The 14203-nt window shown below is 47.7% G+C and overlaps 1 protein-coding gene across 3 annotated transcripts; it reads left to right on the top strand.

Annotated features, from left to right (window-relative positions):
* The first annotated feature begins 11593 nt into the window (after window positions 1-11593).
* On the top strand, window positions 11594-14179 carry LOC100285211 (alpha-1,4-glucan-protein synthase). Of its 3 annotated transcripts, none has more exons than NM_001158105.2 (3): window positions 11594-11914; window positions 12641-12770; window positions 12860-14178. In NM_001158105.2, exon 3 carries the CDS (start codon window positions 12918-12920, stop codon window positions 13965-13967), a length of 1050 nt encoding a protein of 349 aa, NP_001151577.2. In that variant the 5' UTR covers window positions 11594-11914; window positions 12641-12770; window positions 12860-12917; the 3' UTR covers window positions 13968-14178. The 3 variants fall into 3 exon arrangements, with proteins under 3 accessions (NP_001151577.2, XP_020403384.1, NP_001335997.1); XM_020547795.2 differs by having other exon boundaries at window positions 11645-12099; window positions 12860-14179; NM_001349068.1 differs by having other exon boundaries at window positions 11662-11918; window positions 12860-14097.
* The last annotated feature ends 24 nt before the right edge of the window (window positions 14180-14203 follow it).

The raw sequence follows: 14203 nt of genomic DNA, 5'->3' as shown, positions 1-14203 counted from the left end.
AGGGAATTGTGATCAACGACAAGGAGAAGGAGTCTTTCGTCAACGAGCCAAGGGATGACAAGTCCAACAACTCGGGCTCGGGCCACAAGCGAAAAGATGGGAAGAAGAAGAAGACAAGACGCATCAAGGAGATCGTCTACTACGACAGTGATGAGACCTCTTCTTCCCAAAAGGACGACGACAACGACTACAGGAAAACAGTCAATTCGAACTTTTCATTTGATTATTCTCGTATTCCACATAGTTCGAATTCGCATTTGCTTTCCATTCCTCTTGGTAAACCTCCACACTTTGATGGGGAGGACTACGGATTTTGGAGTCACAAAATGCGTAGTCATTTATTCTCTCTCCATCCAAGCATATGGGAGATTGTAGAGAATGGAATGAAATTTGATAGCTCGGATAGCCCTATGTTTATCAATGAACAAATTCATAAAAATGCACAAGCTACTACTGTTCTCTTAGCATCTTTGTGCAGGGAAGAATACAATAAAGTGAGCGGCTTGGACAATGCCAAGCAGATATGGGACACCCTCAAGATCTCTCACGAGGGGAACGACATCACCATGCTCACCAAGATGGAGTTGGTGGAGGGCGAGCTTGGACGATTCGCCATGATAAGGGGAGAAGAGCCAACTCAAACTTACAACCGGCTCAAGACCCTTATCAACAAGATAAGGAGCTACGGAAGCACGCGTTGGACGGATCACGACGTCGTCCGCCTAATGCTCAGGTCATTTACCGTTCTTGATCCTCATCTCGTGAACAATATTCGTGAGAATCCCAGGTACACGATGATGACGCCCGAAGAAGTACTTGGAAAATTCGTGAGCGGGCGGATGATGATCAAGGAAGCAAGATACGTCGACGACGCGTTGAACGGTCCACTCCACGAGTCTCAACCCATTGCTCTAAAGGCAACAAGGAGCAAGGAGTCGCTACCTAGCAAGGTGGTGCAAGTTGAGGCGGCCGGGCTCAATGATGAAGAGATGGCTCTTATCATCAAAAGATTCAAGACGGTGCTGAAGGGTCACAAGGGGCAGCCAAGCAAGAACAAGACAAAGGGGAAGCGCCCATGCTTCAAGTGCGGTAAGATTGGTCATTTTATCGCTAACTGCCCCGATAACGATAGTGACCAGGAACAGGGAAACAAGAGGGAAAAGAAAAAGAATTACAAGAAGGCCAAGGGCGAGGCGCATCTCGGCAAGGAGTGGGATTCGGATTGCTCCTCCTCCGACTCCGACAATGAGGGACTCGCCGCCACTGCCTTCAACAAATCGGCTCTCTTCCCCAACGAGCATCACACTTGCCTCATGGCAAGGGAAAAGAAGGTAATCACTCGTAATGCTAATACTTATGATTCTTCTAGTGATGATGAATCTAGTGAGGATGAAGTAGATTATTCATGTTTATTCAAGGGCTTAGATAGATCTAAGATAGACAAAATTAATGAATTAATTGATGCCTTGAATGAAAAGAATATACTTTTAGAAAAGCAAGAGGATTTGTTGTATGAAGAACATGATAAGTTTGTAGAGGCTCAAAAATCCCTTGCATTAGAAATTAAGAGGAATGAAATGCTTGCTTGTGAAGTGTCAACATGCCATGATTCTATTTCTAACTTAAAGAGCATAAACGATGATTTAAATGCTAAACTAGTAGAAGCAAATAAATCCAACTCTTGTGTTGAATATGTTGAAGTTTGCACTAGGTGTAAGGATATTGATATTAATGCTTGTAGCGAACACTTAGTTTCTATTTCAAAATTGAATGATGAATTAGCTAGTCTTAATGCTCAACTTAAGACTAGCAAGAGTAATTTTGATAAACTAAAATTTGCTAGGGATGCCTACACGGTTGGTAGACACCCCTCAATTAAGGATGGGCTTGGCTTCAAGAGAGAAGTCAAGAACTTGACAAGCCATAAGGCTCCTATCTCCGCCAAGGAGAAAGGGAAGGCTCCTATGGCTAGTAGCACTAAAAAGAACCATGCTTTTTTGTATCATGATAGAAGACATACTAGAAATGCAAATAGAAGTTATGATGCTTTTGACTCATATGTTTATGATTCTCATGCCATGCTTGCTCCTAGTTCTTCTTATGTGTATGATAGAAATGTTACTAGGAAAAATGTTGTTCCTAAAAAGAATGTTATTCATGCTCCTAGGAAAGTAGCAAATGAACCTTCTACCATTTATTATACTTGCAATACTCCCTTTGCTATTTGTAGAAAGGGCAAGAAGGTAATTGCTAGGAAGTTAGGGGCAAGATGCAAGGGAGATAAAACTTGCATTTGGGTCCCTAAGAATATATGTGCTAACCTTGTAGGACCCAACATGAGTTGGGTACCTAAGACCCAAGCCTAAATTTGCCTTGCAGGTTTATGCATCCGGGGGTTCAAGCTGGATTATCGACAGCGGATGCACAAACCATATGACGGGGGAGAAGAAGATGTTCACCTCCTACGTCAAGAATAAAGATTCCCAAGATTCAATTATATTCGGTGATGGGAATCAAGGCAAGGTAAAAGGTTTAGGTAAAATTGCAATTTCTAATGAGCACTCCATATCCAATGTGTTTTTAGTTGAGTCTCTTGGATATAATCTGCTATCTGTGAGTCAATTATGCAATATGGGATATAACTGTCTATTTACAAATGTAGATGTGTCTGTCTTTAGAAGAAGTGATGGTTCACTAGCTTTTAAGGGTGTATTAGACGGCAAACTTTATTTAGTTGATTTTGCAAAAGAAGAGGCCGGTCTAGATGCATGCTTGATAGCTAAGACTAGCATGGGCTGGCTGTGGCATCGCCGCTTAGCACATGTGGGGATGAAGAACCTTCACAAGCTTCTAAAGGGAGAACACGTGATAGGTCTAACTAATGTTCAATTCGAAAAAGATAGACCTTGTGCAGCTTGTCAAGCAGGGAAACAGGTGGGAGGCTCTCATCACACCAAAAATGTGATGACGACATCAAGACCCTTGGAGATGCTGCATATGGACCTTTTTGGACCCGTCGCCTATCTGAGCATAGGAGGAAGTAAGTATGGTTTAGTTATTGTTGATGACTTTTCCCGCTTCACTTGGGTGTTCTTTTTGCAGGAAAAGTCCGAAACCCAAGGGACCCTCAAACGCTTCCTCAGGAGAGCTCAAAATGAGTTTGAGCTCAAAGTGAAGAAGATAAGGAGCGACAACGGGTCCGAGTTCAAGAACCTTCAAGTGGAGGAGTTCCTTGAGGAGGAAGGGATCAAGCACGAGTTCTCCGCTCCCTACACACCACAGCAAAATGGTGTGGTAGAGAGGAAGAACAGGACGCTAATCGATATGGCGAGGACAATGCTTGGAGAATTCAAGACCCCCGAGTGTTTTGGACGGAAGCCGTCAACACTGCTTGCCACGCCATCAACAGGGTCTACCTTCATCGCCTCCTCAAGAAAACGTCGTATGAACTACTAACCGGTAACAAACCCAATGTATCCTACTTTCGTGTATTTGGGAGCAAGTGCTACATTCTAGTGAAGAAGGGTAGAAATTCTAAATTTGCTCCCAAAGCTGTAGAAGGGTTTTTGTTAGGTTATGACTCAAATACAAAGGCGTATAAAGTCTTCAACAAATCATCGGGTTTGGTTGAAGTCTCTAGCGACGTTGTATTTGATGAGACTAATGGCTCTCCAAGAGAGCAAGTTGTTGATTGTGATGATGTAGATGAAGAAGATGTTCCAGCGGCCGCTATACGAACCATGGCGATTGGAGAAGTGCGGCCACAGGAACAAGATGAACGAGATCAACCTTCTTCCTCAACTATGGTGCATCCCCAAACCGAAGATAACGAACAGGTACCTCAAGTGGAGGCGCTTGATCAAGGGGGAGCACAAGATGATCAAGTAATGGAGGAAGAAGCGCAACCGGCACCTCCAACCCAAGTTCGAGCGATGATTCAAAGGGATCATCCCGTCGACCAAATTCTGGGTGATATTAGCAAGGGAGTAACTACTCGATCTAGATTAGTTAATTTTTGTGAGCATTACTCTTTTGTCTCTTCTATTGAGCCTTTCAGGGTAGAGGAGGCCTTGCTAGATCCGGATTGGGTATTGGCCATGCAGGAGGAGCTCAACAACTTCAAGCGCAATGAAGTTTGGACACTGGTGCCTCGTCCGAAGCAAAATGTTGTGGGAACCAAGTGGGTGTTCCGCAACAAACAGGACGAGCACGGGGTGGTGACGAGGAACAAGGCTCGACTTGTGGCAAAAGGTTATGCCCAAGTCGCAGGTTTGGACTTTGAGGAGACTTTCGCTCCTGTGGCTAGGCTAGAGTCCATTCGTATCTTGCTAGCATATGCCGCTCACCATTCTTTCAGGTTGTACCAAATGGATGTGAAGAGCACTTTCCTCAACGGGCCAATCAAGGAGGAGGTGTACGTAGAGCAACCCCTGGCTTCGAGGATGAACGGTACCCCGACCATGTGTGTAAGCTCTCTAAGGCGCTCTATGGACTTAAGCAAGCCCCAAGAGCATGGTATGAATGCCTTAGAGACTTTTTAATAGCTAATGCTTTCAAAGTTGGGAAAGCCGATCCAACTCTTTTTACAAAGACATGTGATGGTGATTTGTTTGTGTGCCAAATTTATGTCGATGACATAATATTTGGTTCTACTAACCAAAAGTCTTGTGAAGAGTTTAGCAGGGTGATGACGCAGAAATTCGAGATGTCGATGATGGGCGAGTTGAACTACTTCCTTGGGTTCCAAGTAAAGCAACTCAAGGACGGCACCTTCATCTCCCAAACGAAGTACACGCAAGATCTGCTAAAGCGGTTTGGGATGAAGGACGCCAAGCCCGCAAAGACACCGATGGGAACCGACGGACACACCGACCTCAACAAAGGAGGTAAGTCCGTTGATCAAAAAGCATACCGGTCAATGATAGGGTCATTACTTTACTTATGTGCTAGTAGACCGGATATTATGCTTAGCGTATGCATGTGTGCTAGATTTCAATCCGATCCTAAGGAATGTCACTTAGTGGCGGTAAAGCGAATCCTTAGATATTTAGTTGTTACGCCTTGCTTCGGGCTCTGGTATCCAAAGGGGTCTACCTTTGACTTGGTTGGATACTCAGACTCCGACTATGCTGGATGTAAGGTCGATAGGAAGAGTACATCGGGGACGTGCCAATTCTTAGGAAGGTCCCTGGTGTCATGGAACTCTAAGAAACAAACATCCGTTGCCCTATCCACCGCTGAGGCCGAGTATGTTGCCGCAGGACAGTGTTGCGCGCAACTACTTTGGATGAGGCAAACCCTCAGGGACTTTGGCTACAATCTGAGCAAAGTCCCACTCCTATGTGATAATGAGAGTGCTATCCGCATGGCGGAGAATCCTGTTGAACACAGCCGCACAAAGCACATAGACATCCGGCATCACTTTTTGAGAGACCACCAGCAAAAGGGAGATATCGAAGTGTTTCATGTTAGCACCGAGAACCAGCTAGCCGATATCTTCACTAAGCCTCTAGATGAGAAGACCTTTTGCAGGTTGCGTAGTGAGCTAAATGTCATAGATTCGTGGAACCTGGATTGAATTGTAGCATACATGTATTTATGCTTTTGATCATGTTCCTTTTTGCATTTTGTTGCTTATTATGGTGCTCAAGTTGTACAAACACTCCCTGGACCTCACAAGTCCGTTGCAAAGTGTTGCACATGTTTAGGGGGAGATGTGTTACAACTTGACCCTTTGAGACTAACCATGTGCTTGAGTTTGATGATTTAGTCTCGAAGGAGGATTGAAAGGGAAAAGGTGGACTTGGACCATGAAAGACTTCCACTGCACTCCGATGAGAGGGTAACTTATTCCAAGTTCATCTCATGCAATCTTATTGCCTTTGTACTCATATTGAAGATCTTGGTGAGGCAATGGGGTTAGAAGGCCAAGATTGATCCCGTTTTGGTGCTTGATGCCAAAGGGGGAGAAAATAAAGGCCAAAGTGATAAATGGATCAGCTACCACTTGAGAGATTTTGAAAATAGTAGAATAGAGTTTTTGTTTTGTCAAAAGCTTTTGTCTCTTATTGTCTCTATTGTCAAAAGTTGGTCTCTTGTGGGGAGAAGTGTTGATTATGGGAAATAGGGGGAGATAGGGGGAGTTTTTGAAATCTTTGATCAATCTCTTTTGGAATGACTCTCTTTATGCCTCAACATGTGTGGTTGACATAGAAATAGCGATTTGAGTTTGATTTGCAAAAACAAACCAAGTGGTGGCAAAGGATGATCCATATATGCCAAAATTGAATCAAAACCAATTTGAGTTTTTATTTGAAGTGATTTTACACTTGTTCTAGTTGCTTTATGTTGTGTTGGCATAAATCACCAAAAAGGGGGAGATTGAAAGGGAAATGTGTCCTTGGGCCATTTCTAAGTATTTTGGTGATTGAGTGTCAACACAAGGGCTTAAATGTGAATCAATGCCCATGGATGAACAAAGTGCAAATCTTCAACAAAGGTATGTTTCTAAGTCTTAGTACATTGGTTTTGTGTACTAATATATTTATCTAAGTGTAAGAAACAGAAAGAAGAAGAAAAGAAAGGAAGTGGAGAGTGGCTGTGTGCAGCCAAAGGCTGTTTCGGGCTGGGGCACCGGACTGTCCGGTGTGCACCGGACAGTGTCCGGTGCGCCAGACCAGCGTGGAGCAAACCAGCCGCTCTCGGGTTTTTCTCCGGCGACTTCGGCTAAAATTCACCGGACTGTCCGGTGTGCACCGGACTGTCCGGTGAGCCAACGGTCGGCCGGGCCAACGGTCGGCCGCGCGATCGGCGCGCGACACGAGGCCGAGCCAACGGTCGGAAAGGTACACCGGACTGTCCGGTGTGCACCGGACATGTCCGGTGCGCCAACTGTGCGCAGATCTGCATCAGAAAGCAACGGTCGGATGAGCTTTTTATGGAAACAAATCGGGCACCGGACAGTGTCCGGTGTGCACCGGACTGTCCGGTGCGCCCGACGACAGAAGGCAAGGATAGCCTTCCAGATGTGTTCTCAACGGCTCCTAGCTGCCTTGGGGCTATAAAAGGGACCCCTAGGCGCATGGAGGAGAACACCAAGCATTCCTACAACCTTTCCAAGCACCAAGACATTGATCTAGCGCATTCGATTCATTGTGATAGCATATAGAGCTCTTGTGGAGTTGTGTACTCTTTGAGTTGTGTTGCGAGCTCTTATTGCTGCTTGTGTGCGCGTTGCTCTGATCTTTTGAAGTCTTGTGTGCGTTGCTCATTCCCTCCCTTGCTCCGTGATTCTCTGTGAACATCTTTTGTAAGGGCGAGAGGCTCCAAGTTGTGGAGATTCCTCGCAAACGGGATTGAGAAAAGAAAAGCAAGAACACCGTGGTATTCAAGTTGATCATTGGATCACTTGAGAGGAGTTGAGTGCAACTCTCGTCCGTTGGGACGCCACAACGTGGAGTAGGCAAGTTTTGTACTTGGCCGAACCACGGGATAACCACCGTGTCATCTCTGTGATTGATTTCTTGTGGTTATTGTGTTTTGACTCCTCTCTAGCCACTTGGCCATAATTGTGCTAACACTTAACAAGTTTTTGTGGCTTAAGTTTTGAAGTTTTACAGGATCACCTATTCACCCCCCCCTCTAGGTGCTCTCAGCTGCCGTGGTTCATCTGGTCCTCCCCTCGGCGGAGGAGGTGGTAGAGGTTGGAAAGGTCGGCCATGCCCGACGGAGTGCTTGAAATCCCGGCAGTTGCGGAGAGTGTGGCGCATATCCTTGTGGTACGGGCACTGGGCGTCGAGGATGTCGTCCAGCGTGCGTTCGCCTCCACGAGGTCCTCCTCGGGCGCGAGAGGCGGGTGGTCCGGCAGCGTGTACTTCTTCGCGAGGCCTCTTCTCCCAGCGCTTGTCGGGCGGCTGGTTCGCGTCGCGTCGTGGCGCCGCCGGTGCGGGCTTTGCTCCTCCGATGAGGTCCTGGGCCCGCTCGTCAGCGGTGATGTAGAGGTCGGCTTCCCGGAACAGCTCCTCGGAGGTAGTCGGCGCCTTTTGCAGTATGGCTCGGACGAAAACCGAGTCGTTAGATCCTCTGTAGAAGTCCTCGATCACGGCCGCCTCCGTGACCTCGGGGATGCGGTTTCTCATGGTCTGGAACCTTTTAAGGTATGACCGGAGAGTCTCATCCCCCCGGCGCTTGATGGATTTGAGGTCCCATGGTTGCGCTGGCTTGTCGGAGAGAGACTGGAAGTTGGCGGTGAAACGTCGACTGAAGTCTCCCCAGTCGTCGATGCAGTGTCGGGGTAGATGTCGTAGCCACTGTAGCGCGTCTTGCCCGAGGACGATGGGCAGATACGCAGTCATGACGTCCTCGGATGCCCCGGCAGCCCGAGCAGCGGTGGTGTAGACGGCCAACCAGCCCCCTGGATCCTGCTTAGGTTCATATTTGTCGACATTGGATACCTTGAAGTTGGGAGGCCATTGGATGGCCCTAAGGCGCGGAGTAAGGGCAGATACTCCGCACGTGTCCTCCTGTCGTCGAGGATGTCGTCTGTCCCGGGGAGGGGAGTGGCGGTGGTGGTTCCTCGACCGTCCCCGGGTGGTTCCACCAGTTGAAGCTGTTGCCGACTCAGTTCGGGTGGCCTGGCTTTGAGTCGGGAAGCCATGATCTCGGTCATACTCCTCCCGACGGCGAATTTCGTTCTCGTGCCGCCGTTCGCGCGAAGCATTGATAGAGCTCCGCGCGTCTCGGCGACTGTTGATGGCGTGTCGCAGATCGTTCGGCGGGTGAGCGAGCGGTAGAAGATGGTTGGCTGCCTGAGTGAACAGGCGCCGGTATCCCTCGGCGTCGGGGGTCCGAGGAAGTCCGTCAGCTATCCGGGCTAGAACGCCTCCGACCTCGCTCGGCGTGTTCATAGCTCGGGCGAAGTCAGGGTTCAAGTTACGCCCGAAGAGCGGATTCTCGCGTCGTTGCCTTGCATCTTGTTCGGCTTGCTCCTGAGTCCGACGGCGATCACGTCGTCGGGAGTTCCTTCGTTCCCTGAAGACGCGTTCTTCCGGAGTTTCTCCTATCTCTGAGACCTCGTCTCGCGAGACAGGCTGCTCCGGATCCCGTTCTCCAGCTGCGTGATGTCGTCGAACGTTTCTGCGTCGGTTCCTTCGTCGGCGGGATTCTCGCTGAGGCGGTTCTTCTCCGGGCGCGGTCGGTTCATCATCGGAGACGGCGGGCGACTCTGCCCTCCCGATGAAGAGGACGTTGGGGTAGAACGGTATTGCTGCCGCGGCGACTTTCTTTCCGTTCTCCTTTGAGGTCGGAGGAACGGGAAGAACGACCGGCCTCTCCCTGATCTCCTTCCTTCTCATGATCTGTGTCCATTCTTTCGTCGGGGAAGTAGACAACGGAGTCTTCCGGGTCAGCGAGCTTCTAGCTCCAGCCTCCCCGGAGACGATCTTGTTCCAAAGAGCCGGAGGTAGCGTCTTTCCAGCATTTTCGGAGTTTGTTGGAGGAGACTTCTGTTCCGGCAGATCCGCGAGGCGGTGTAGGATTCCTTCTTCGTCCGCCACGGATGAGATTGTCCCGAAGCAGAATATGGATCCGGGACGCATGGTGATCTTGCTGTGGAAGGTGACGACCATTGAGCTAGCTTGGATCGTCGACACACCCCCTACCTGGCGCGCCAGCTGTCGGTGTTTTGGGTCCGACCGCACACCCGGGGTTGCCCCTCAAGGTGTTTTTAGGAGTAGGACGGTGTCGACGACTGTAGCAAAATGGTTCGTGCCGATCGCACGAGGGACAATGGACAAGATTTACAGGTTCGGGCCGCTTAGAAGTGCGTAATACCCTACGTCCTGGTGAGTATATGAGCGTGGTTACAAGAGGATTCTCTGGGTAGAGGGCGCAGAGAGTTTTTGTGGGTGGCCAAGTAGAACAGAGTCGATCGTTCTGAAGGGGTGCCCCCTAGGCCTTATATACTCGACCGTGGAGCAGTACATGTGATATGATAACAACAAGTAGCTAAAAGATAGTGAACCTCTTTGAGTTTATCCCTACGTAACCCTTGCCGACTTATCCTCGCATGCTGCGCTTCATGGGGGCTTCAGCGCGGGAAAGTCGGGTCTTTGTTGTGATTCATTCGTTCGACGTTGTGGGTCGTCCGGGTCTCACGTCTTCTCTTCTTTGTTGGTGGTCTTTCCCTAGGCCCACGAAAGAATGACCTTACGAATTATTGAGCCCTCGGGCCTTTCGTGAGGCCTTTTACTTCTTTATTGAGCCCCAGGGGATATCTATCCCCCACATCACCCAACCGTTAGGGTTATGGAGCAGCTGATCGTTGAAGGCTTTGTCTTCTAGTGGCACCGGACAGGCACTGTTGAGTGTCTAGTGCGCTCTGACTCTGCGCTCTGCCTCTGCCGCGCACTGTAGCGCTCGTCAGGAGCCGTTGTAGTCGACTGTTGCGCTGGATAACCGTTACTCCGCTGGTGCACGGTGATTTTTAGCGGAGTGCGTATAGAGGAACCGAGAGTGGCCAGTTCATTCTTGTACGGTCCTGGTGCACTGGACACTGTCCGGTGGCACACCGGATAGTCCGGTGCGCCAGACTAAGGCACATTCGGTTTCTTTGCTCCTTTGTATTTGAACCCTATCTTCAATTTTTTATTAGTTTGTGTTGAACCTTTATGCACATGTAGATCATATACTCTAGAGCAAACTAGTTAGTCTATTATTTGTGTTGGGCATTCAACCACCAAAATTAATGCTGGGAAAAGGTTAACCCTATTTCCTTTTCAATTTGTCATGTGGTTTTTTGCCCCCATGATTTCTCGTCTTGCAGCATCCGCCATTGAGGACGAAGATCTTTATATCTAACTTGTGTTGCCTTAATTTTCGATACACTCAGGGTAACTAAAATCAAGTATCAACAGACTGTATGATAATTTGGTGGCGTAGTAGTAGTAATAATAATAATTAATCGAAATAATTATTTCGTCTATTTTTATACTACTCTCTCCGTTCATAAATATATGATACTGTTATTTTTTTTAAAATGACCACTTGTCTTATTCAAAAAAATAAATTATTATTTTTTGTAATTTGTTTTATCGCTGAAGGTAGTTTGTGTTTAACTTAAAATTTTATATTTTTGAATAAATATTTTAAATAATACGAGTGGTCAAAATTTTCGAAAAAATAAACAGTGTCATATATTTGTGAACGGAGGCAGTAAATAAAGTGTCTATGCATTTCCTGCGATACGAGTTACTATTCTAACTCTTAAATCTACAAACAGATTATAATTTACCAGACATCACAAAAAATATAAATTTATTAACATGTTAAACTGATCCAAAGATTAGCAACCTACTAGAATTTAAACCATGAGCTAGATAAAAATAGAACATTACTATCATCACATCAATCATGTAATTTAAGCAATCGAGGAATGCACTCAAATCACACGGGAATCGGTGTTAATTTAGCCACCCGTCACAGAAGTGACCACCACGAAGGCAAAGCGTGGCAGAAAAACGCGGGGAGACAAGGGGGAAACGCCGTGAGAAGTCGCCGATAGGTGCGCGGGTCGCGGTCGTCGCCTCCTCTGCCTCCCTGGCGCCCGCTTGGCTCGGTTCTACGCGTATGCTGCCCTTGCGCCTTGCGGCAAACGCAACAACACGGAGCGGGCGTGGGGAGCGGAGCGGTGAGCGAGGATCGAGGGCAACGTGGCGAGGCACTCCCGAGGGGGAGAGGCGACTTTGCTTCCAGTTCCAGGAAAGAGTGGGCTATAAAAAGGCGCTCGAGATCCAGATCTGGGCCGATGCGACCGCCCTCGCTGCTCTCCCTCACCCTCGACGCCGCGCTCCTCCGCATCGCCAATATCGCCGACCTCTCCCACCTCCCAGACCACCTCCTCATCGACCTCTTCCGTGTAGGTACCTCGCCGCGCCCTCCGCCACCTCTCGAATCTGTGGCCCGCTGCTGATTGATCCTGTACTTGTACCGGTGCCAAGGCTCCGCGTGCTTGGATTCGGTTTAGGCACATTTTGCGGCGTGGATTTAGTAGTTTCGGATTGATCCTGGTGGCTGGGGCTGGGTTTGTCCGGTCTTTCAGAGGTTACGCTGCCTGATCCGTTCTTGTTACGTTCTGTGCCGCGTGCATGTTTGATAGAACTTGTGGAATTGTAGGAGGGGGCGAGGGTTCTGATCAGTTTTCTACGTGATCTCACGCTTTACTAAAAGTTATCAAATGCGGTGATATGTCAGCAGTTTTGATCGTGTTTCCTTGTTTGATACTGCATTGATTTAGTTGATCTTGTTAATGCTACCTAAAACGAATGGATTTATGGTAAATTGGTCATGATTGTTGGCAAGGTGTGGGGAACCAGTAGGGGATGCCATGCCTTGATGATGACCATGATGAGGCACTCCACAAGCCCATAGCTTTGCAAGCAGTAGTGTCACAATTCGATCCCTGAACACACACATTTGAAATTTGGGGATTATTTATCATTTTCTGGTTATGATGATGTAGGTGAAATCATATCACAGTCACAGCCTCACAGGAGTGTGCGGGCTGATGTCCTCTTATGCTTATGCTGCAGAGGATTCAACATTAGAACACATTTTTTAATGTGCTCTTGCATTTTTATTGCAGAGAACCCTCAGTGCTGGTAAGCTGACAGAGAAAGTTCTCAAGTTGTTTCTAGCAACCGACTGTGAGGATATCATATTGGCTGTTCGGTTGCTCAACATTAAGCAGCCACTCGTACCAGTCCTTCCCACAAGTATGTTTACACCATCATTACTCTTTGCCCATTCAGTTATTTATGCTCACATCAGCTTTTGTGTTGACATGGCATCTGCGTATCTGCAGGGTGCTCTGAGAGATTCTAGATCTGCTGCCGCTCACATCGTTTTGATTACCTGAGAAGATGCCTTTGGAAATTCAAGATAGTGAGGTTGACATAGTGATTGCGGCACTCCAGCCCAACCTGACCACTTTCTTTGAGGCATGGCGACCATTTTTCTCCCGTTTCCACATCATTGTCGTCAAAGATCCAGACATGGCAGAGGATCTTCAAATCCCTGCAGGTTTTGATCTCAAGGTTTACACCAAGTCAGATATTAATGGGTTGCTTGGTGCCTCCTCATCCATAAACTTATCTGGTCACTCATGCCGTTACTTTGGGTATCTTGTCTCACGCAAGAAGTATGTGATTTCAATTGATGACAATTGCCTCCCAGCGAAGGACACTGCTGGGTCGACTGTTGATGTTGTTGCACAGCACATGGCCAATCTGAAAACACCTGCTACACCTTTCTTTTTCAACACACTCTATGATCCATACAGGAAAGGTGCTGACTTTGTCCGTGGTTACCCATTCAGCCTGCGCGAGGGGGTTGAGTGCATGCTCTCGTGTGGTTTGTGGCTTCATAATGCTGACTACGACCCGATGACTCATGTTGTGAAGAGAAATCAACGGAACACAACATATGTGGATGCTGTGATGACGGTTCCGCTTGGTGCCATGCTGCCTGTGAGCGGGATAAATGTTGCATTCAACCGCGATGTGCTGGGGCCTGCTATGTTCCCAGGCCTGCGTCTACGAAACGAAGGGAAGCACAGATGGGATACCCTTGAAGACATATGGAATGGCTTATGTGCTAAAGTAGTCTGCGACAGCTTGGGATATGGTGTGAAGACCGGACTGCCTTATGTGATGAGAAGTGATGCAGAAGCAGGTAAAGCTCTGGAGAGCTTGAAAGAGTGGGAAGGGGTAAAAGTCATGGATGATGTTCTCCCATTCTTCCAGTCGCTCAAGCTATCGAGGACTGCAGTTACTGTTGACGATTGTGTTAAGGAGCTTGCTGGAGTTGTCCGTGAGAAGCTAGGACCTAAGAATGCAATCTTCACCAAAGCAGCCGATGCCATGGTGGAATGGAACAATCTCTGGAAAGTGCATGGTGCTCAGAATGCATAGTTTGGGAGTTTGCATGTTTCCTACAGAGCATCTAATAGTTGTTTGGAGTGCGCGTTTTACAGTTCTAAATTTTCCCTGTGGAACTCATGAAGCTGAAATAAACAACGGTCCTTTATGCCGTGAATTTGGCATGAATAGCTGAGCATCTCATTGTATACGCTTAAGAATTATGTAATGTAATGCATCAAAAGAACATGTGATGTTTTCTTGCATCTTGTCTTGTTAAACGGAATCTG

Source organism: Zea mays, chromosome 2 (genome assembly GCF_902167145.1).
Source record: "Zea mays cultivar B73 chromosome 2, Zm-B73-REFERENCE-NAM-5.0, whole genome shotgun sequence".
Classification (NCBI taxonomy): domain Eukaryota; kingdom Viridiplantae; phylum Streptophyta; class Magnoliopsida; order Poales; family Poaceae; genus Zea; species Zea mays.
Note: the sequence above shows the minus strand (reverse complement) of the source record. Positions and strands in the feature narration are given on the sequence as shown.

Bases quoted from the DNA above. Each gene is read 5' to 3' on its own strand.
- LOC100285211 (XM_020547795.2), top strand. From the start codon at position 12,918: ATGCCTTTGGAAATTCAAGATAGTGAGGTTGACATAGTGATTGCGGCA.